Source organism: Pan troglodytes, chromosome 1 (genome assembly GCF_028858775.2).
Source record: "Pan troglodytes isolate AG18354 chromosome 1, NHGRI_mPanTro3-v2.0_pri, whole genome shotgun sequence".
In the NCBI taxonomy this organism is placed as follows: Eukaryota; Metazoa; Chordata; class Mammalia; order Primates; family Hominidae; genus Pan; species Pan troglodytes.
The window spans coordinates 62,660,282-62,685,325 of record NC_072398.2 but is presented as its reverse complement, the minus strand read 5'-3'; the positions used below and the strand labels follow the sequence as shown (position 1 = coordinate 62,685,325).

Here is a 25,044-nt window from a genome sequence, read left to right as displayed (position 1 = left end):
ATACAAAATGCTCCAAAATTAGAAACTTTTTGAGCACCAACATGATGCTCAAAGGAAATATACTCATTAGAACATTTTGGGTTTTGGATTTCAGATTAGGGATGCTCAACAAGTAAGTATAATGCAAATAATCCAAAATTTGAAAAAAAAATCATTTCAGGTAAAGGATGCTCAACTTGTATGATTTACCTGATTATTACTTATTTCTGTTCTATAGTATAGTTGCCCAAGTAGTTGCTATGTTTAAAATACATATTTGCCAAGTAAGTATCTTAAAATAACATACTTTTAAATGACTTAAGAGATGAAGAACAGTTTGTTTGTCAAAATGACTCGCTTGAGGTGAGGGATAACTATGGCTTTAAAATTTCTTAGCTGTGTTAGTCATCTCCTAGTAGATGTTAACTTGATAATTTCAATGTACTTTTATCAACAGTACCATCTAAAAAAATTTGAAGTCATACCTTTAAAATCTGGTGAACCTCATCTTTGCCAATATCAGAGCTGAGATTAATTTTTGTCATTTGGTTAAACATTGACAATTATAAAGGAAAAATGAGTAATACTGAAGATATAATTTTATGGCTACATCGCTGACTATAATGATATAGTAATTTAGGAATTAGGGATAGGAAGAACACAGGCTACTAAGAAGTTCAAGTCTTAACATTTCATTTTAAGCTTCTAAATAGTTCTGCCTACCTATCAGCAGCTTGGAATGAAATCTGAACACGTCTGCAACTTTTGCATGCATTCACAGCCCTTGTTTTCTCTCTCTTTTTGACAGCTGCTCAAGAATACTCTTAACATGATCAGTTTTCGATTTGTCTGAATTTAAAATGACTTGGTTTTAAGGAATGGTTGAGATCTAATGTTCTATTGAATCACTGTGTTATTTGCATTTAAATTTCTTGTAATATATTAAAATATTGGTGAAATAACACAGTGCCTGAGATTTGGTTTAAAAATCCTACAAGCCCCCACCAAAAACAAACAGACAAATAAATTGCTGTGATAAGGCCTTATTCATTATTGAAAAACATTCTGCTTTAGTAAAATTATCTCAAATTTGTATCAAACCTCATGATTTTGTATGACAGATTTAAAAATGGAAATAGGGCAATGGAATGTCTTTTATGAAAGTAAATTATTTGCTCAGAGTACGATCTTCTAGAGCATGATCTTCATATGTAATAATTCAATATTAAATATATAAGTAATATATTATGACAACTAAAACAATTTTGTTTTTTTATATGCAAGTATTCAAGTAATAAATTTCCTATAGCAAACAGGTATAATTCATACCATCCATTATTTTTGTTTGTTATCTGATATAAGGATTTTATTGGCCCAAATATGGGGAAAAAAAACAAAAACCTTTTTTTTTTTTTTTTTTGAGACAGTCTTGCTCTGTTGCCCAGGCTGGAGTGCACTGGCACTATCTTGGCTCATGCAAGCTCTGCCTCCTGGGTTCATGCCATTCTCCTGCGTCAGCCTCCTGAGTAGCTGGGACTACAGGTGCCTGCCACCATACCCGGCTAATTTTTTTGTATTTTTAGTAGAGACGGGGTTTCACCATGTTAGCCAGGATGATCTCGATCTCCTGACCTCGTGACCTGCCCGCCTCGGCCTCCCAAAGTGCTGGGATTACAAGCGTGAGCCACTACGTCCGGCCAAAAAATACCTTTTTAACAGAGATATTTGCTCATAGAAGAGCCGAAGTTTGTTTTTGTTTTTATTTGATGTAAAATTGTATGAGCCATTCAATTTTTAGACCTATGGACTGAAGTTGGAAGAAATTTTAAATTACTGAGCTAATATAGTCTAGAACTGAAGTATTATAGCCCTTGAGAAAACTACAAACTGGAAATATAGAAGACTAGATATTCCTAGAGACAGTTCATAAGAATTTGTTGTTCTTTGTGACTGGTTTGATGTGAGAATAGAAAAAAAAAGGGGGGAGGTTTTTTTTGTTGTTTGTTTTTAAAGTATTTTAGTTATATGCTAGAAGAAGAAAAAGAAAAAAGAATAGTGGTGCCCTTATTTCTAATAAGATAGTTACTAGGAATTGTTTATGAAAATCATAAACTTTTCTTTGTGAGAAATTAATGAGAAGTAGGTAATTTTTTTTCTTTTTCATCCATTTTAGTATCATATATACCTATTTCAGTAAGTTTATATGTCATTCTTTTGAGCTTGTGCTGCCATATTAGGGTGCAAAGATGTCTATAAGAACATTGTAAATTCAACAATAGGCTATTTTACTTTAAATTTAAACAGTAATATTTACTATCTCTCTTGAGTTCTCTCTCTCTTTTTTGGGGGGGTGAGGGTAAATAAACAGATAAATCTAAAGTAGTTGCTTTCATAATCTATTCCCTGGAGTTCTATAGAGTAGCATTCTAATGTCACCTCTAGGATGGAAGAAAGAAGCTGGTCTGACTCCAGGAGTCCTCCCTCCCAGCTTCAGCCTGGGTAGCATACTTTCATCTTTTTTACACACTGGGAATTTCTGTCAGATTTTCTTTGTTTTCATAGGATTCTTCAGTCCTAGGGGAAAAAAACAGAAAACTATTAGCCTGTGTGGTCTCTGAGGATGCTATCAGTTCACACACTTTCATTCAGCATTAAATAAATTCGGATAGGCCAACCTGCATAAATTGCTGTCCGCATAATGAAGTAGAAAGAGAACTTGTGTCCAAATCATCAGTCAAATGCCTGTGATGGTCAAAATGCACTTTAACCTCCCAGGTTATGTTTTCCATTTGTAAAATGCGATGATGTCCTTGCCTTGCTTACCATTCTGAGTTGTTTCAAGGTCAAATTTTTGATCATAGTTTCAATTTCAAGTTGGATCCAGAGTCAGCAAACTTTTTTTTGTACAAATAAATATTTTAGGCTTTGTGAGCCGCATAAGGTCTTTTTCACATTTTTTTTTTACAGTCTTTTAAAAATATGAAAAACAGATTTTTAGTTTAAGAGCTTTTACAAAAATAGGTCATGAGCCAGAGGCCCATGTACTGCAACGTGCTGGTCAGTGGTTTTATTATTAATATCTAATTATTTGAAATTATTAATTGCTAAAACCACCAATAATGATATAAATTAGACTGGGCATGGTGGCTCACACCTGTAATCCCAGCACTTTGGGAGGCCGAGGCAGGCAGATCACTTATAGTCAGGAGTCCGAGACCAGCCTGGCCAACATGGTGAAATCCCATCTCAACTAAAAATACAAAAATTAGGCCAGGTGTGATGGCTCATGGCTATAATCCCAGCACTTTGGGAGGCCAAGGTGGGCAGATTACCTGATGTCAGGAGTTGGGGACCAGCCTGGCCAACATGGCAAAACCCCATCTTTACTAAAAATACAAAAGTTAGTCGGGCATAGTGGTGCACCCCTGTAGTCTCAGCTACTCGGGAGGCTGAGGCGGGAGAATTGCTTGAACCTGGAAGGTGGAGGTTGCAGTGAGCTGAGATCACGCCATTGCACTCCAGCCTAGGCAACAGAGCAAGACTCTGTCTCAAATAATTAAATTAAATTAAATTTAAATGCAAAAATTAGCCAGGTGTGGTGGCAGGCAGCTGTAATCCCAGCTACTCAGGAGGTTGAGGCAGGAGAATCACTTGAACCTGGGAGGCAGAGGTTGCAGTGAGCTGAGATCATGCCACCGCACTCCAGCCTGGGTGACAGAGTAGGATTCTGTCTCAAAAAAAAAAAAAAAAAAGTAAATTAATCTCAAGAGCGAAGTTTACTCTGCTATGAATTTTGGTATAAATTTATCTCTACTACTATATAGTAAACAAATTATTATTATTGTTACTTTTTTTTGAGACAGAGTCTCGCTCTTTCACCCAGGCTGGAGTGCAGTGGTGCAATCTCGGCTCACTGTAACCTCCGTCTCCTGGGTTCAAGCAGTTCTCCTGCCTCAGCCTCCCAAGTAGCTGGGACTACAGGTGCACGCCACCATGCCCGTCTAATTTTTTGTATTTTAGTAGAGACGGGGTTTCACTGTGTTGCCCAGGCTGGTCTTGAACTCCTGAGCTCAGGCACTCTGCCTGCCTCAGCCTCCCAAAGTGCTGGGATTACAGGCGTCAGCCACCATGCCTGGCCAACAAATTACAATTTTTGAAAGTCATTCAGAACTGGCTGTGTGGCCCTCTGGTTTAGTTCAATGATAAAGCTACATTGTTTTGAAAACTGTTAATTTGACGTATATTCTATTAAATTTAATTCACCTACAATTGATAATGAACAAATTCAGTATGTTATATAAAAAACAAGTAGAAAATGGTGATGATCGTATAGTTTTTTATAATGTTCTTTAAAGCTCAGTTTCATGTGTTAATCCTTATTTTATGTGGAATTTATTATTATTATACCCTTTCAGCTTGTATGAGTTCTTCTATGAATAGTCAAGCTTCATTGGACAACACAGATGATGAACAACCAAAACAACCAATTAAAACTACAATGTTATTGAAAATTCAGCAAAACATAGGTATTTAATTTTACTTCTTTTATAACACTGAAAACATATTTAGATTTGAGTTTTCTTGTTACTTTAAGATCTTTGTATTTCATTTCTCTTTCTTAAGATTGCTAGACTTAACAGTATTTATTGGGTATTATGGAAAGTACCAGGCCCTAGAGATAGGAAGATTTATAATTCATACATTGTTATCTAAGTGCCCTCAAAGATGACACATCCTATTAATTTTTAAAACGTTCTTAAAAGAAAAAGCTGCAGAGTTTTGGGAATCAGTTAATATAGTAGGGCTAATGTTTTACAAACGGGTGTTCTTAGAATTACTATTGCAGGAGATTTTGATAGGTGTTCTATGACAAACAACATCAAATTCAAGTCAGGAATTTTATAATGTATTTTTATATTTTAAAGGCTCTAAGAATTACTTTAACAGTTTTCAGACTTTTTGAACAAGGAACATGCAGACTATTGTTTAGTGGAGTAACAATTTGAGAAATACTAAGTTTTAAGACTTCTGACTGAGAGTTAGGAGCCAGAAGATTTAATTGTAGTTCTTGTCATTCATTAGATAAATTTAATTAATTTTTTTGTACGTGTGTGTGTGTCTGTCTGTCTGTCTGGACTACTATGATCATTTTCTTTCTTTAGCTTACTATAATCAGGAAAAAATAAAAGTTACAACTTAGATGTACTAATTATTAGATTTTATAATGGTCGAACATGGACTTCTGCAGTTTTCAATAGCTACACAAGTTACACAAGTGGCTTTATATTATAATGATTGAGAACTACTGCCTACCGGAGCTGCCGTTTTCTTTTAACCTACGCAGCATAAGACAGCTGGTATGCCAATATAAATATTTATATAAGCCCTTTAAAGTGTTTGTTATTTTTTCTCTTAGATACGTCTCAGTGCACATGTGTGCAAGAGAGATACTTTGTCCAACATTTGAAATCTAGTTTTTCAACTAATTGCTGTATTTTTCTCTAAGATGTTGCTGCCTTTTAGTATATACATATGTATGTCTATGTATGATTGTGTGTTTGTGTATTGTTTTTTAGGCCCATCAGTTACCCACATTTCAGAGCCTAGGATTAGTTTGGCCTTTCTTTTGCTCATTCCATTTTCATTTGTTCTGTGTTTGTTTTACTTTTAGGTGTGATTGCAGCATTTACAGTTGCAGTCCTTGCTGCGGGTATCTCCTTTCATTACTTCAGTGATTAGGGTGAGGCACAAAGAGTTTCTTGATCATCCAGAGAACATTGACAGACAATTATGAATAATAAAGATGTTAACAATCCATCTGTATTTAAAACACTAGCAGCCAGATCTGCTGCCATGATGCCTATTTGGTGTGTTTCTGATTAAAATGAAATCACAAGCTGCCTTGTTTAGCCTGCTTTACATTGTAGGTGGCCCGCATTTCCAGAAATAACGTTATGCATCTAGATGGAAGCTGCATGTAACAAATCATTATTATCTATTTTTAAAAGCTTCAAAATGATGGGATATGATCATAGATTTTAGTCTTACTAATCTGAATCACATATTAATCAGGACATTAAAAACTTGAACAGAGGCATGATGGCTCACACGTATAATCCTAATGCTTTGAGAGGCTGAGGTAGGAGCATCACCTGGGGCTGGGAGGGAGTTGGAGACCAGCCTGGATGACATAATGAGATTCTGTCTCTACTGGAAAAAAAAAAATTAGCTGGACATGGTGGCAATCAGCTCTAGTCCCAACTACTTGGAGGCTGAAGCAGGAAGATCACGTGAGCCCAGGAGTTTGAGGCTGCAGCGAGCTATGATCACACCACTGTACTCCAGCCTGGGTGACAAAATGAGACCTTGTCTCTAAAATACATAAGTAAATTTAAAAAAAAAGGAATAATAATTTGAACAGTGAATGTTGATGTAACATCTTAATAATAGAGCACCAGAAAAATTTCTACCAAATGAGACAACAACTTTAGGATAAGTTCATCCTCTAGGAGCTTTCTAATGTGCACTCAGTTCCTGTATACTGTGTGTTTTGTTCTGATAAAGGGGTAGGGAACCTTTCCAGAGAAGTCCCATTAGTAAGAAATGACATAAAATACGTGCTTTCTCAGGTTACTGTATAACTGTTTTAATATATTTAATATATAAAATTAAGACTTTTGCTTCCAGCAAGTATGTTAGACTAGATATTATAAAACAACTAGATCCTGAATAAAATCTGCTTTTGAATAGGTTCACTGGAAGTAGGAGAATTTTCAAGAACCATACTTCTACATTTCCTCTGCCACAAAAAATGAACGCATTTTAAGTTAGGAGTCATGAATACTGACCATACAAGTGGATTATGGTTGTCTGGATGGCAGATACCAATAGCAACATTGTCATATGCAGTTTGCCTCAAATCAGAAACAAGAAGACATCGGAATCTGAGATGCTGCCCTAGAGAGGACAGTTAAAGAAGGTTCAGTGGTCCTCAGTTTGCAGTGCTCTAGCTCCTGGCAGAAGCAAGAGGGAAACATTCCTAATTTAGTTCCAAGATTCCTACAGATTATTATCAAGTAGTATTATTTTATGACTAGAGATCACAGGCACAAGTTGAAACAAACTAACATGACAAGAAAGCTATAGAAAAAATAAACATTGAACTCAGTTCTTCAAGGTTTCATCACCAACATAAGGAATGAAGTTGGAACCACAGGCAGATCTGAAAAAGAACCAAATAGAACTCTTAGAAATGAGAAATATTTATTGAAATAAGAAAAAAGCCCTCAGACATGTTGAATATTTTATTAGACTCAGCTGAAGAGACAAGTGAACTAAACTATAAGCTGGATCTAAAGAAATTACCCAGTGAGCAGTGAGGAGAAACAAGGAGCTAGAAAACATTGGAAAGTTAAGAGAGTTCGAGGGAAGAATTATAAAGACTAGGAGTCCTAGAAAGAGAAAATTTAGAGAATAAAGGAGAGGCAGTACTTGAAAGATAACACAATTTTACAAATTTGTTGGAAAAACATGAATTCATAAATTCAGGAAGCACAATATATACCAAACATATATTTAAATAAAATCCAGGCCTAGACTCAAGGTATTGTAAATGACAAGATACCAAATACAAGATTTTAAAAGCAACCATGGGGAGAAAAAGATCAGTGAAGGCAAGACAGTCAAATACTTAGTAGGCTTCCTAACAGCAACAATGTACCCAAAAGAGGGTAGAATTCTGAGAAAAACTATTAGCTTAGAATTTGCAACAAGCGAAACTGAAACAAACAGATGCTCAGATGAAAAACAGATGTTATCCTCAGCACAACTTCAGTAGAGACTACAAAAGGATGATCTTCAAGAAGGGAAATGATTCTAAAAGGATTATCTGAAATTGAAAAACTAGTAAGCAAATAAATGATAAACAAGTAAATTTAAACTGTTGTTTGTATAAAACAATTATAATGAAAAGTGTTTATAAGAAATTGTAAACAAATGTAAAACTAAATAAACATTGTTATGCAACATTAATGTGGAATTTTTAAATAAGGATATAATTGTAAAATTGGATAATAGCTGCTGGCTGGCAGAAGGGTGATTGGAATTAGAGTGGTCTGGGGTTCTTTTATTCAGAAAACTGGTTAAGATACTGTTTAACCTTAAAATTGACTATGTTATAATAAATATGTGTAGTCAAGAGTTCAAGGGTAACTGCCACAACAATAGATAGGGGATTGGCCAGGCACGGTGGCTCACACCTATAATCAGCACTTTTGGAGGCTGAGGCAGGCAGATCACTTGGGGTCAGGAGTTCCAGACCAGCCTGGCCAACATGGTGAAATCCCGTTCTACCAAAATACACAAAAATTAGCTGCGTGTGATGGCATGCGCCTGTAATCCTAGCTACTCTGGAGGCTGAGATGGGAGAATCACTTGAACCGGGGAGGCGAAGGTTGCAGTGAGGTGAGATTGCACCACTGCACTCCAGCCTGGGTGACAGAGTGAGACTCTATCTCAAAAAAAAAAAAAAAAAAAGATGATGAATCATTCCAAAGGAAAAGAAATTTATTTAAAATACAGAATAGGTATGCAATAACCTAGTACAAATAAAGAAAGAAATTATGGAGGTGGGTGGGGGGTGAAGTTAGAAAGTAAGATAATAACAAGTCTAATATTAAAATGAATATGAATAGACAATTACCCAATTAAATGATAGCATTGGTCAGATTTTTTAAAAAACCCAACTAGGCTGTTTAAAATAAAACACCTAAAATATTAGACATGGGGAGGTTGAAAGTTAAAAAAAAAATTTTTTTTAATGAAGTAGGTAAATACTAAAAACTTGTGTAGCTTTAGTGATATTAAATCACAATAATTAAATTTATGATATTAAAGATTGAGAAGGCCATTAAAAATAAAGGATCAATTTACTAGGTCTATATAATAATTTTCAGTGTGCATTCACCATATGAAATGGCCCCAAAATGTATGAACTGAAGCAACAATAGGGCTGAAGCAACAAAATGAGCAATAATGGGAGATTTCAACAACTAATTAATGATAAAGAATTAGTGAAAGCATTTAATGTAATTAATACTGATTCAATAAACATTTAGAATAATGTATTAAACAGTTAAAGAATATTTTTCTTAAGCATTGTATATTAGCAAAACTGGACCCTGTATTTTAAGCATGAAGCAAGTCACAAAACATATCAAATAATTGGTATTAAATGGATAATCAGAAGCAAGTAGAGGTCAGTAATAAAGGTTAAATTTTTTTAAATATTACATTTACATGTTTAGATCTTCACAGAGGAGAAAAAGAAATACTTAAAGCCTAGTTACAAGTAATATATATTTTTAAATTGGGTATTGTAGCTGAAACAGCACTTTGAGGGAAATGGCTTTAAATGCTTAAGGGAAAAGACTAAATGTGCAACTTAGAAAAACAATAGCGAAAGCAATGTAGAAGCAAGGAAATACAGGAAAGGGAATAAATCAATGAATTAGAAACTGATAAAGAATTATATGTTAAAGTTGTTATCATGACAAACAGCAAAACGCATAATTGAACAAGATGAAACGGGACACAAAGATTGAAAAAGGGGTCCAAATCCCTTGATAAAGCTGGGATGAAAAGGTGACTACCAGGAACATCTTAATGCTAATGTATTTGAAAACTTAGACAAAATAGACCAAACTCTAGAAAACTGCAATTTATTTAAATTGGCTCAGGAAGAAATAGAAAAGCTGAATATACTTATTCATAGGTTGAATAGTAAACAATAATTAACTTTTTGACAAGACCTGGCACAGGTCTTTCAAGGGGGGTAAAATTCTAACATTTTATACAAGCTCTTTCAAAAATAGCTAATGAGGGAATACTTGCCAGCATATTGTGTGAGGTTGATATAACTTACTGATATTAAATCAGAGACATTCAGTAGGAGAAAAGAAAATTACAGGCTGATAGCACTTACTAACACTTGTAAAGTCAAAAGCACTATTAATAAACTTTGACATATTAAAACAGTGCATCATGACTAAGTTGTATACTTTAAAAATCAGGAACACAAGGGTGGCTATTATCACCACTACTTGTGCTTTTTTTTTTTTTTTTTTTTTTTTTTAGATGGAGTCTCGCTCTGTCACCCAGGTTGGAGTGCAGTTGCGTGATCTCGGCTCACTGCGGTCTCCATCTCCCAGGTTCAAGCAATTCTCTTGCCTCAACCTCCCGAGTAGCTGGGATTACAGGTGCCCACCACCACGCCCGGCTAATTTTTATATTTTTAGTAGAGACAGGGTTTCACCAAGATGTCCAGGCTGGTCTTGAACTCCTGACCTGAGGTGATCTGCCTGCCTCGGCCTCCTAAAGTGCTGGGATTACAGGTGTGAGCCACTGCACCCGGCCACCACTTCTATTTATCATTGTCCTGTAGAAAAATAAGCAAATGACAGACCAGATATTTTCAGAGGATATGGCTGAACACATGAAAAGAAGTTTTACCTTGTAAGTGATTGGCTAATTAAAACCATAATTAATAACATTTTACATTCAATAGATTGAAAAATTAAGGAATACAACAATACCAATAAAGATGATGTGCCTCAGTCTTTCACACTGCAGATAGGATTTTGAACTGATAGACTCTGAGCTCAGAAAGCAATTTGGCACTATCTCTTAGAGTTAAGAATTCACGTACACTAACCATTCTACCTCTACATAAATGCCTTAGAGAAATTCTTGGATATGTGTACCTCAAGAGTACACATGTGAGAATGCTTGTGGCAGCCCTGTTTTTAATCACTCAAATGTCCGTTGACAACAAAAAACAAATAACGGGTTTTGTAATTTTATTCAGCAGGGAGAATGACCTACATACAACAACCCAGAGTAATCTTAAAAATGATAAAGCAAGTCTCAGAAGTCTACATACAGTATGCTACAGTTTTATAAAGCTATAAAAGAAACCTAAACTGTATTATGTAGGAATATGTATATTTGTGATAAAACTTTTTCTTTTAAAGGAGTCATAAAACTCAGGATAGTGGCAAGGTGTAACACATGAATACATAAAACAATATTAGTGATACTTTCGTTCTTGAGTAATGGGTTTCTTGATCTTCATTTCATTTACTTAATGGCACTAACATAAATTTTGGGTGGGGTTGTCTGTTACTAACAAACTACCCTCAAACTTAATTAGCTTAAAATAACAACCATTTCACTTGCCTCAATGCTGTGAGTTGATAGGAATCAGCTGGGTGGTTTTGCGCCACATAATGGTGACTTTAGCTGCAGTTATCTAGGGGCTGGATTGGGCTTGAAACATCTGAGATACTCATGCACATGATTGGCAGTTAATGGTGGCTATCAGCTGCGAATTCAGCTGCCACATCTCAGTTTATGTGTCTTCTCCATGGGACTTGGAGTTCTTCCAGTCGTGGTGGCTGGGCTTGCTATCATTTATGGCTGGGATCCAAGAAGCAGCATCCCAAGTATAAGCATTTCAAGAAGAGGAAAGTAGAAGCTAAGTCCTTTTGGGGCCTTAGCTTGGAAATCCCAGAACATTATTTTCACCACATTGTATTGGTCAAAGTAATCTACAGGGTCAGCCTAGATTAAAGAAAGAAAAAAAAAAAACCCTTTTTGATGGGAAGGGGTCATGCATACACGAGCAAGAAAGAAATTGATGGCAGAAATCTTTGGTAGTTACAATGTACCCCCTGGTCATAGTAATTTGTGTTCCTGATGGAAAATTATTTCACTACCTCCTAGGAAACCTTAAAGTCTCATCTCAATATGACATCAAGTTCAAGCTCAAGACCCAGAATCTCATGATCTAAACCAGTTTCAGTAACATATGAGGCACCTTTACTACAGTTTCCCTCAATCCGAAGATGTGTGAAACTAAAGACAAGTTTTCTTTCCCATATTCACCCAGCCTACGATGGTGAGTCAGGCAATATACACTCTTGTTTAAAAAAGAGGAAAAATGAGAGGTACATAGCAGTGAATGGTTCATAGCAATTCTGAACTCCAATTGGGCATGTCTAATTCCTTATGACTCTGGGAGCACAGAATGTATGTCAATTAGGGCCTAATTCTACCTGAGAGTGGTTCTCAACTCTTGGCTCTTCCCTGTAAGATCTTGACTTTGCTCTCAGTCATTCTTTTCCATGACTTTTCCATTAGAAAATCCATACTCATCTCTTCAAGACAGGCCTGTCTCTAATTTGAACTCAGAGGATGTTGAGGAACAGCACCCTTAACTACCTTAGATACTCATTATTGAGCAAAGTAATCTACAAAATGTGCTCATAAGATTCTTAGAAGTCTTTTTGTCTAGCTAAGAGGTCTATGAGGCACTGGCTTAAATATTTCTGAAACCTTAAAGGATATTACAGATGCACCGTTGATCCTAAATTATCCTAATTCTATGGTTTACTAACAATTCTTGATTTGATCTTTGCCATAAGGTGATTTCTTCCTTGAGAACCTCTTGCTGGCTGGAAAAGATGTTCTACACACTTTAAATATTCTATAAATTTTGCTCCAAAACTGAACAGTTTCTTAGTTTATTTCTCTCTTCTCCTATTTGATGATAGGCAGCTAGAAGTAGTCAGGTGGCATTTTCCATGTTTGCCTGGAAGTCTCCTTGGATAGATTCACAAATTTATTAGGTTATGTTTTCCCTTTAGCAATTGCCATGAGCTTATTAGTTCTACCTTTCACATTACTGCAAATGAAAGTGTTGCCTTTCTGTTTTCTCATTGATCTTCTAGCCACCACTGTCTGCATTTCCTGTTTAATTCCAAAGTTGAGGCTACGTAAGTTTTGGGTTTGACCAAGTGGCACCCTATTTCTAGATACCAGTTTCTATTGCAGTTATCTTTTGCTCCACAACAAACAACCTCAAAACTTAGTGGCTTAAAGCAACCATTTTGTTAACTCATGACTCTTTGTATAGAAGGAACTTAGCTGACTCAGTTGGGTGGCCCTGCTCCACGTGATGCTGTGTGGGGTATTCAATTATCTAAAGGCTGTGATATCCAAGACAGTTCATCCACATGGTTGACAGTTTATCTGGTTTTCCTTCACATGACTTTTCCAAAGAGTTTGGCTTCCCACAGCATGGTGATTGAATTCCAAAAGGGAGTGTTCCAAGATTCAGTGTTCAGAGATGAAAGATGTGGAAACTGTTCATCCTCTCAAGGCCTGGTCTTCTCAGAAGTTCCAGAATGTCACTCTTTGCATTCTACTGGTCAAAGCAAACACAGATCCAGTCCAGTTTCCACAGGAGAGGAAAAAGAAGCCCATATCTCATTGGGGAAGTGGCATGTGCTTGTAGAGAGAGAAAGAATTGATGGCAGTCATTACTGGAGATTTGTAACTACACATTTTTAGTATATGTCAAAAAAAGAAGATTGAAAATATAATCATACCTCAGAGATATTGTGGGCTGGGTCCCAGACAACCAAAACTAAGCTGATATCATAATCAAGTCACAAATTTTTTTTGTTTTCCCAGTGCATATAAAATTATTTTTATACTGTAGTCTAGTAAGTGCACAATAGCAGTATGTCTAAATAACAATGTATATACCTTAATTTAAAAATACTTTGCTGCTAAAAAAAAAGTGGCAATCCTCTGACCTTTCAGCCATAATCTTTTTGACCTTCAGTCATAATCTTCATAACCTTCAGTCATAATCTTTTTGATGGTGGAAGGTTTTGTCTTGATGTTGATGGCTGTTGACTGATTAGGGTGGTGGTTGCTGAAGGTTGGGGTGGCCATGGCAATTTCTTGAAAGACAATGACATTTGCCACATCAATTGACTCTTCTTTTCATGAAAGATTTTTCTGTAGCAGGTGATGCCATTTGATAGCATTTTACCCACAGTAAAACTTTCAGAATTGGAGTCAGTCCCCTCAAACCCTATGGCTTCTTTTTCAACTAAGTTTGTGTGACATTCTGAATCCTTTGTTGTCATTTCAACAGTGTTCACAGCATCTTTGCCAGGAGTAGATTCTATCTCCAGAAGCCACTTTATTTGCTCATCCTTAAGAAACAACTCCTCATTCATTCAAGTTTTATCATGATATCGCACCAATTTAGTCACATCTTTAGGCTCCACTTCTAATTCTAGTTCTTTTGCTAATTCTACCACATCTGTAATTACTTCTTCCACTGAAGTCTTGAGCCCCTCAGTCATTCATGAGGGTTGGAATAAAATTCTTCCAAACTCCTGTTAATGTTGATATTTTGACCTGCTTCCATGAGTCACAAATGTTCTTAATGACATGTAGAATGATTAAGCTTTTCCAAAGTATTTTCAATTTAGTTTGTCCAGATCCATCAGAGGAATCACTATCTTTGGCAGCTATCACCTTACAAAATGTATTTCTTAAATAATAAAAGTTGAAAGTCAGAACTACTTCTTGATCCATGGTCTGAAGAATAGATGTTGTATTTGTAGGTATGAAACAAATGTTAATCTCTGCATATCTCCATAAGAGCTCTTGCAATAATATTTTGAAAGGAATCGTTTTCTGAGCATTAAGTTTCAACAGTGGGCTTAAAATATTCAGTAAAACATGAGGAAAGTAGACGTGCTGTCATCCAAGCTTTACTTTTCATTGGTAGAGCATGGACAGAGTAGATTTTGCATAATCCTTAAGCGCCCTAGGATTTTTGGAATGGCAAAGGAGCTTTGGCTTCAACTTAAAGTCACCAGGTGCATTGGCCCCTAAAACAAGAGTCCGTCTGTCCTTTGAAGCTTTGAAGTCAGGCATTGACTTCTCCTCTCTAGCTATGAAAGTAGATGGGATCTTCTTCCAATAGAAGACTGTTTAATCTACATTGAAAATCTATTGTTTAGCCACCTTCATTGGTTATCTTACATAGATCTTCTGGATAACTTGCTGCAGCTTCTACATCAGTACTTGCTGTTTCACCTTGTACTTTTATGTTATTGAGATAGCTTCTCTCCTTAAACCCCATGAACCAACCTCTGCTAGCTTCAAACTTCTTCTGCTTCCTCACCTCTCTTAGTCTTCACAGAATTAAAGAGAGTTAGGGCCTTGCTCTGGACTAGGCTTTGTCTTAAGGGAATGTTGTGGCTGGTTTGATCTATCTAAACCGCTCAGACTTTCTCCATATAAGCAATAAGGCTATTTCACTTATTCATATGTTCACTGGAGTAGCACTTTTAATTTCTTTCAAGAACTTTTCCTTTGCACTCACAACTTGGCTGTTTGTTGCAAGAGGCTTAGCTTTCAGCCCGTCTTGTCTTTCGACATGCCTTCCTCATTTAGCTTAATCATTTCTAGCTTTTGGTTTAAAGTGAGAGACATATACCTCTTTCTTTCACTTGGACACTTACAGGCCATTGTAGGGTTATCAACTGGCCTAATAATAATAATATTGTGTTTCAGAGAATAGGGATAGGGAGAAAGACAGGGAAATGACTGATTGGTTGAGTAATCAGAACACACACAATTTTATCAATTAAGTTTGCCATCTTATATGGGCATGGTTCATGGAACCCCAAAACAATTATAATAGTGACATCAAAGTCACTGATTACAGATCACTGTAACAGATATAATAAGGCTGGGCATGGTGGCTCATTCCTATAATCCGAGCACTTTGGCGAGTAAATCACTTGAGCCTGGGAGTTCAAGACCACTCTAGGCAACGTGATGAAATCTTGTCTCTACAAAAAGAAAAACAACACCACCAAACAAAAATTAACTGGTTGTGGTTGGCACATGCCTGTAGTCCCAGCTACTTGGGAGACTGAAGTGGGAAGACCACCTAAGCCTGGGAGGCCGAGGCTGCAGTGAGCCATGATTGTGCAACTGCATTCCAGCCTGAGTGCACACACTGAGCCTGGGTGACACACTGAGACTCTGTCTCAAGAAAAAAAAAAGACAATGAAAATGAAGAAGTTTGAAATATTACAAGAGTTACCAATATGTGATACATAGAAAATGAGCATATACTGTTGGAAAAATTACGATAGACTTGCTTGATGCAGGGTTGTAAAAACTTTCTACTTGTAAAAAATGAGGTATATGTGAAGTGCAATAAAGCCAACTACAATAAAATAAGATATGCATGTTTAGGAGAAAGAACAGACAAAAGAGTTCCCTAAAGAAATAGTTACTACAAAAAAAATCCACATATGACCCTTAATCGCAGTCTGTCTTTTACTATAGTGCCTCTGTCTTCCTCTTTTTCACTGTGACAATTCTGGGGACAAATAAAATGTCTTTTCTTTTACCTACCCCTACAATCCTCAATAGTCAATAGGTTCATGACTATATCACCAACATAGCTAGGAATAATCAAGCCCTATTATAATATAATGTCATTATGTTTGCTGACTCTTACCTAAAAGATTTGTCTAAATATAAATTAACCAATGCATAATAAATACCTGGTAAGTTGTTCTTGATTTCTGATTTTAACCTAATAAATAATTATGTTGGAAATATCAAGTCTGTTAATGAATATTAATCAAAGGTGGTCAATGAGGTCTCACAAAATTTATAACATTTTATTAAAAGGTAAATTAATATGTTAATAGGTATTGATTGTTAGTTGTTAAGAACAAAGGATGAAAGTAGAGTTAGAAGTTACAGTTGTTTGTTTTTGCCATTTTGAAAGTGTTTCAGTTTCATTATTTCATTGGATTTTTATAACAGTTTTGTATTGTATGTAGGGAAAAGATTTGTTAGATTCAAATTGTATTAATATAATAGAAATAGACTTTGATTATTATTCATAAGGACACATAGAGTAGATATTTGGGTAAATAACTATTATCTTTGTCTTAATAATCAGAAGTAGATTATTTCTTCTTTTTTCATCTTTGTAAAAATATAGGTATTTTATTTACTTAACACCATTAAATGAAGCTAGATTTTGTACTGTACTATGGAACTTCTGATCCCAGAAGAGCACTGTACAAAAATCCTTAATTAAAAAGGCTTGGTATTTTAGAAAACTATCCTTTATTCAACTTGCTCAGTTTGTTGAGGAGATTTTTTGTTTACAGAATGGTGAAGAGGAACTTAATGATAGAGATGAAGGTAGTTTAATCAGGTCTTAGATTCTATTTTAGGCAAATCCAATTTAGTTGTAGAAACACCAGATGCCTACCCCCATGATTAAAATTCTGAACTTCAATAAGCTAAGATGTTAGACTGCAATTTCTGTGTTTAACAAAAATAACTGACATAATTTTAATATTTTTTTCTGTGCTTTCAAGTTAGCACTATTAAAATATTTTCTAGTTTTTAATTATAAGTAGTTAATAATTATGGAGAATTGAGTTATATTCCTAGATCTGCCAAAAGAAAAATAATAAAACCTTGTGAAGTCAGTTAATTCCTTTGATCTTTAAGTGGGAACAAATTCTAACATTACACTAACTCTCAATAAATAGTGCTTTACAGTTTACAAAGTACTTTCATTTCTATGTCACCCTCCCTCCCTTTTTTTTTTTGTTTTAATAATTCAGAAACAGGTTCAGGAAAGTCATTTTCTAAGCCTAAATATTACTGTGCATATACAGATTAAGGGGAAACATACTGATGAAAGGGAATAATTAAGTGTGTAGAAACAAGATAGATGACTGTACACAACTAAGAAAACATAAACATAAGATTTTTGGAATGTTGGAGAGGATACACCTTAAAGCACAGGTGGCTCTTGGCCTTTAGAGAAGGAACACCTCTTCTAGCATAATAGCTCAGAGGGGGAAGAAAATAGGTGTAAATATATACGGACTTGTAGGTGTGCTGGTGAAAAGTTGAAGATAATCTCATCTGATGCCTCAGATTTCTATAAAATTGTCAAGGTCATCTTCCAAGAGTGAAGGATGATGAAAATAAAGATTCGTAAGAAGTATTGCAAAGAATGGGATATCAAGTGGCCAAAGAAAAATCGTGGAATTGCCAGAGAGTGGTAAAAATCCTTCTGAGGTTAGTAATCACAAATGATTAAGTTGTGTATTTTTCCCCCAGCAATCTTTGTCTTCTCGGATTCAAGAATAGAAAAAAATGAAGAGCAATATTTGGGAGGCTTATCTAATAGACAGATGAGTTGAAATTAAAAAAGGTCATAGAAATTTAGTTTAATGATGGCCACAAAACTTAAGCAGAAAGGTAGAGTAATTAGAAGGTCAATATTTGTCAGTTGCAAGGATGGAAAAAAAGTGATACATACAAATAGCATGACCCTAAAAGATATGTAGTATTTTTACGGAAGCCAGTGAGAAGAATAATCTGGGGTAAGGGATAGTGTCACTAATGATATTTGAATTCTGAAATAATACAAAATCACCATTTGCAAGCTTAAAGAGAAAGTCTACCCTCTTTGAAGAGGCAGATTTCAGTAATGGCAAAGATGTGGAAGGAATTCTTGCATAAAAGGTTGAAAATAGAGGGAAATTCTGATTTTAGAGAGCAAGGAAGTACAGACTTTCATGGGAATGGTGTAGTAGAGTATTAAGGTGAAGGGCAAGCTGGGAGTGGGCAGGAAGTAGGGAGTGGGAAAAGTTGGTAGGGGGCTTATGTTTTAGATACTGATTGTGATTAATGCAAGATTAAGAATCATGGTGGGTTCAGTTTCATAGTTTTTGAGGATGTTAGATTCTGGTTCTAATAAAGAATTTGTCTCATTCAGCCTAAGTGAGTAATTACCGCAGTTGGAACAAGTTTTGGTAGCTTCCCATATATGGCTTGGAGGTGGGAGGGGACCTAGGTATTGATGCCAGCAACTAAAGACATCAAGGCTACAGTAGGAACATAACCTATAGCTACAAACTGTGAGCTTTATATAACCAACCTTATATTCCAGGTAGAAATCCAACTTGATCATGTTTTATCTTTTACATACACTGTTGGATTTGACTTGCTAATATTTTATTTAAATTTTTTGTTTCCATACTTGTGGTAATATTAGCCTGTAATTTTCCCTTCTCATACTGCCCTTGTCCAGTTTTGGTACAAAGATTATACGAGTTTAATAAAATGAGTTGATAATTATTCTCCTTTTCTGTTCTCTGAAAAAGCCTGTGTAAAATAATGTTTCTTTTCAGATTGATAGAATTAACTTATAAATACATCTAGGCCCTGTGTTGTTTTGGGGGGTAATATTTTGTTAACTACTGTTCTGGTTTCTTTGCTGGTTACAGGGCTATTCAGACTTTCTATTTGTCTTAAATCAATTCTGGTAAATTATATTTTTCTAGAAATCTTTTTTTTTGTTTTCAAATTTGTTGACATTAAGTTGCTCATAATATTTTATATCATTTTTATCTCAGCTCTATCTAAGCATGTGTTTTAAAAAATTTTTTTAATGTTGTTTATTTATGCTTTTCTCATAGCCACCACACCCCCTGCAGTGAATCTGGCAGATTTTTTTTTTTTTGAGACGGAGTCTCACTCTGTCACCCAGGCTAGAGTGCAATGGTGTGGTCTCGGCTCACTGCAACCTCCACTTCCTGGGTTCAAACAATTCTCCTGCCTCAGCCTCCTGAGTAGCTGGGACTACAGGCGCATGGCAACACACCAGACTAATTTTTGTATTTTTAGTAGAGATGGGGTTTCACCATGTTGGTCAGGCTGGTCTCGAACTCCTGACCTCAAGATCCATCTGCCTCAGCCTCCCAAAGTGCTGGGATTACAGGTGTGAGCTACCGCACCCGGCCAGATTTTTAAAAATCATTAGAGAACCAATTTTTGGCATGTGAATTCTATCTATAAAATTTATATTAATTTATGCAGGTACTTATTTCCTTATGTTTCTACTTTGTGGGTTTGCTTTATTTTCTTAGTTGGAAACTCAGGCCATTTGTTTTAAGTCTTCTGTTGTAATTTATGTTTTTAATAGTAATATTTTCTTGATATTCCAAAGTTTTGATATAAAATACTTATTTTTTTTTAAGTTTTAAGAATTTCAGATTTCCAGTATAATTTATTCCTTGACACAGAAGTTATTTAGATGTATGTGTATTTATTATTAATAGCAAATGCCTATTTGTTATTAATGTCTACTTAATTGCATTGTGGTCCTAAAGAGTAATTTGTCTTACAGTATACTAGTTCATTATTAACTTTTGAAAATGTTCCTTGTGTGTTGGAGGCGGAAAAGTGGCTACTTTACTAATTATTAGTTACAATGCTTTATTTTTATTATTTTATTATTATTATTTTGAGACAGAGTCTCACTCTGTGGCCCAGACTGGAGTGCACTGGTGTGATCTCAGCTCACTGCAACCTCTGCCGCTCGGGTTCAAGCGATTCTCCTGCCTCAGCCTTCCAAGTAGCTGGGATTACAGGTGCCCGCCACCACGCCTGGCTAATTTTTGTATTTTCAGTAGAGACGGGTTTCGCCATGTTGCCAGGCTGGTCTTGAACTCCTGACCTCAGGTGATCCACCCACCTTGGCCTCCCAAAGTGCTGGGATTATAGGCATGAGCCACTGCGCCTGGCCAGTTGCAGTGTTTTTAATATGTCCTTTAGAACAAGCTTGTTAATTCTGTGGTTAATATCTACATAGATACTAATTTTTTGTTACGCGATCTAGCAAAGGTTGAAAGAACTGCACTGAAATTTCTGATGGTGGATTGCCACTTCTTTCCTGTAGTCTGTCAGTTTTTACTATGTATATTCTGTGACATTTTATTAGCCATATATATGTTTAAAATTTTTAGATTATCCTAGTGGTACTGTACCATTTTATAGTTATGTAATAATGTAAGTAATATTATATTATGCATATAAGATATATTTCTATATCTAATAATGCTTTTTCTCTTTAAATGTATTTGTCTGATATTAATTGATACTTGCTTAAAGAATTGTATTTGCTAGATATAGTTTTTCCATCATTTTACATCTTGCTTTTCTGTATCCTTATGTTTTGAATGTATCTCTTTTGAATAGCCAATACCTGGGTTTAAAAAATGTCTAATTAGACAATATATACCTCATAACTGTTAAATTGAAATCATTTATGGTTTTTGTTACTATTATTATGTTTGGAATGATTGCCTCTTTAAATTCTTACTCTGGAACTGGAAAGAATGGTAAAATAACTCTGGTTTCAAATAGAAACTCCTTGCTGCTCCTTCAGGGAAAGCCAAATGGAGGTTTAAAAGTCCTTTCCATTTCCCTACCAAAACAAAAGCAACAAAAAAGAAAATTAAAAATCCTCATTCTCTGGAAATGCTTGAAGAAGGGAAAAAATAAATTGGAGAGACAATGATTGGCAAAAATGACATCTTTATTTATTTTTAATAAAAGATAAATGTAATGTAGAGCCGTGGCCTTATTCTTCTAAACTTCTGTGGGACTTACACAGTTTATTATGTAAGTCTCTGTAATTCAAGTTACCCAGAAAGTTCAATTTCATGTGTGATTATTATTGCCTATTGAAAGTGCATCTGATTTGTTATAACAGGAACCCTGTAGGGGAAATAATTGTATGTTGTTAGCAATGAATATATGTAAACCTTTAAAAATGAATTAATGTTTTTGATATAGCATGTTTAAATCAAGCTAGTCTGTGTTCAATTATTGGAAGCAGGGAGTGAACGCTCTAAGAAATAAAATAACCTAGGGTGAAACACCTTATTTTATGAAAAACTAATTTTTAGGAGCATTTTCTTTTATACTATGTAAAAAAATCCCTGAAAGATGAACAGACTTTGACAGCTGTTATAGGTGAGAGCCTCAAGTAAAGATAAAATTAAATGTTTTCCTTAAATGCTATTGCCCAAATAATGAATATCCATAATTGAAAACTGAGGTTACCTTATACTTTGCTTTGTTCTCTCTGCCAGAGTCCTACCCACTGTATTAGTTGTTAGAGTTGTGGAACTTAACTGAAGCTTTCTCTGGATTCCAGGTAACTTTGTTCTTTTGTTTTTGTTTTTTTCCTGCAGAATCGATATATGGGCCTGAAATATATTAAGGTAGATCTTCTAATCTTAGATAATCCTGAATTTTTTTGTTAATGCATTCTTTGCATTGATGATTGACAGTAAGAAGTATGCTATGATATGAAAAGCACAGGAACCAGGGATGGGAGGCCCAAGGTTAAATTCAACCTCTATATCTTCCTGGCTGCATAACCTGGACTAGTCAGCTAACCACAAACACTTCAATTTTGTCATCCTTGAGGAGGACATATTGAAAACATTGTTCTACCTACCTCATAGAGCAATTGTGTCTCGTAGTTCTTCCAGTGAGATAATGTATGTGAAATAATTATGTAACATAACACATCATAAAAATGTTGGCTATATTTGGTGTAACAAAGCTATTCCACAGCATGGATTATACTGTCTTTACATCAATTCTTTAGTAATTATGAACATACATAGTATTTGACTTTTATATATGTTTCAGGAATGCAATATCTAACTTATTCATGAGGTACTTTATTTTCATAGCAAGGCATATAAACAAGTACCTATGACAAATGTATTTGTTCTTAAATGATTTTTCAAAATTCTGTTATTAAAAGCACAGGAGTTACTGCAGTAGCACCTATCTTGAAAAGTCAAGTTAAAATGATTATTGTTTGTGTATATATATATATGTGTGTGTGTGTGTGTGTGTATTGTGTGTGTAATTTTTTCAAATCAATTGTTGTAAAAGATAACTGTTTTGTCATAGAGCCTGCATATTTTTATCTAAATATATGTTCGTACCATTTTAGTCATTATACTCTTTTCACGTTTTAAACTTCCAGTTAGAGACCAAACTTTTGAAAATTCACTAGAGAAATGCTGCTGTTGAGTTTACTTTCTTCTGAAAGAATATCTTTTCCTGTAATGGGAGGTACAATATTTCTGTACAGAGCTACTTCACTCCCACAAGTCATAGGTCATCAAGAAGAGCATCTACATCCCCAAATGTTTCAGAGTGTAAGTCAAAAACTCTTACAATTCCACTTCTTTTCATGTGTCTCGTAGATGTTTTAAGAATATTTTCAGCTGCATGGCTTGACAGCCTTGGGATTCCCTCACACATTCACAGTCTTTTTTGGATCAGTCTGATGTGAGCATGAAAACTGGGAGTTGTGGAGCCCACTTAGGAAATGATTGCAATTGTCCAGGAGACAGATGATGGTAATTAAGTTTCCATCAGCCTGGAACTCAGGGGACAGAAGATACATATTCTGTATGTAGAGGTAAGCAGTTCTTTCCTGGGGATGATTTTTACCTTCCAGAGGACACTCGGCAATGTCTGAGGATAGTTTTAGTTGTTGCAACTGAGGGAGGGATGCTAATAGTATCTACTGGTTAGAGGCCAGGAATGCTGCTAAACATACTATAATGCACAAGACAACTCCCCACAGCAAAGAATTATCTGGTCCAAAATGTAAACAGTGGTGATTTTCAGAAGCCTCGGTGTAGATGGTACCTGAAGTCGTCAGAGGGAATAACAGCATCTGAAGTGTGAGGGAGGAGACTAATCCAGAAAAACACCAATAGACAAGGAGCATGCATGTCCCCAGTCACAGAAGCAGAGAAGAATCTGTAGAGTGGTATTATGAAAACCAAAGTGAGGAAAGAATTTCAATTTGGGATTGGTAATCAGCATTCAATGTAGCCGAAAGTTAAGTAAGATGAGGACTGTTGAGTCTAACAGGCTTGGTGGTTAGGTGGTGTATTGGATATTCTCCATTTGCTTCTTAAAATTCACGTTCTATCTTTCTCCATCCTGTTTTATCCCTAGAGAAGGTTGACTTAACAGACTTCATCAACAGGGTTCTCTTGTCCTCTGGCTTTCAGCTGGATTCTGACAATGAAAGGTCCTGAAAAGAGATAGAAGAGCACGAGGAGAGTGCAAGTTGTTTTTCCCTGAAGCTCTGTCCCTGCTGGGCCACAGAGTGACAGGGGCAGTGTTTCTCTTCCAAAAGCTAAAGCTCCTGTTGGGCAGCTTTTTCCTATAGCTGCAGGTCTCACTGGTTTCTTGCCCCCTCCAGGCCCGTGGGTAGGAGTCACTTTCACCTGTTAATAGGTGGTGCTTCACTATCTTTTGTTAGTTTCCTGCCTAGACCCTTGTAAACAGTCTTTTTTTTTTATTATACTTTAAGTTTTAGGGTACATGGTGCACAATCTGCAGGTTAGTCACATATGTATACATGTGCCATGTTGGTGTGCTGTACCCATTAACTCGTCATTTAACATTAGGTATATCTCCTAATGCTATCCCTTCCCCCTCCCGCCACCCCACAACAGGCCCTGGTGTGTGATGTTCCCCTTACTGTGTCCATGTGTTCTCATTGTTCAGTTCCCACCTATGAGTGAGAATATGTGGTGTTTGGTTTTTTTTCCTTGCGATAGTTTCCTGAGAATGATGGTTTCCAGCTTCATCCATGTCCCTACAAAGGACATGAACTCATCATTTTTTATGGTTGCATAGTATTCCATAGTGTATATGTGCCACATTTTCTTAATCCAGTCTATCATTGTTGGACATTTGGATTGGTTCCAAGTCTTTGCTATTGTGAATAGTGCCGCAATAAACATACGTGTGCAAATAGTCTTCTTTAAACTCCCTTCAATCATACCTTTTCTGTTTGTGCTGTTTCCTTCCAGGGACGTGCCTGACACAGAGGTCATTGCTGATCTGTATCAGAACCACTTTCAGTGGAATAGTTGAGGCAGATAGGTGGAAAAATAAACGGAAAGAAAGGAAGAAGATTAAATACATTGAATTTTTGTTTGTTTGTTTTTGCAAGGAGTTTTGGGAATGAAGAAGAGAAGGAAAATACTGGAGACAATAGGTAGTAATAATTTGGAAGAACCAAGACAAGTTTTTAAATAAGAGATAGAAAGTTGTTTTTAGGTTGTGAATAAAAAACATGGAGGGGATAGAACTGTAACATGACTAAAAAAGAAATTTGAATGTATTATAATCCAATTAAAAGCACAGATGACAATATTAGTCTCACATAGAAACACATCTTTGAGAACAATAAAATGGAAAATAGATGAGTTAATAGATGTGGGGTAAGAAATTAGGGAAGTT

At 35.7% G+C, this 25,044-nt stretch overlaps 1 protein-coding gene across 7 annotated transcripts in view; it reads left to right on the top strand.

Moving 5' to 3' along the window:
• Positions 1 to 23,197, top strand: part of ODR4 (odr-4 GPCR localization factor homolog) — a 59,906-nt gene extending 36,709 nt beyond the window's left edge. For 5 of the 7 annotated variants that reach the window (XM_063794460.1, XM_063794450.1, XM_063794440.1 and 2 more), the window contains 2 exons: positions 4,395 to 4,505; positions 5,651 to 6,225. In XM_063794460.1, the coding sequence (XP_063650530.1) occupies positions 4,395 to 4,505; positions 5,651 to 5,718 (179 nt within the window). In that variant the 3' untranslated portion in view covers positions 5,719 to 6,225. Of the gene's footprint in view, positions 1 to 4,394; positions 4,506 to 5,650; positions 6,226 to 11,760; positions 11,936 to 21,842; positions 21,908 to 22,979 lie in introns of those variants that run through there. The other 2 variants (XR_010151566.1, XR_010151568.1) reach the window with 2 other exon arrangements.
• Positions 23,198 to 25,044: the final 1,847 nt, after the last annotated feature.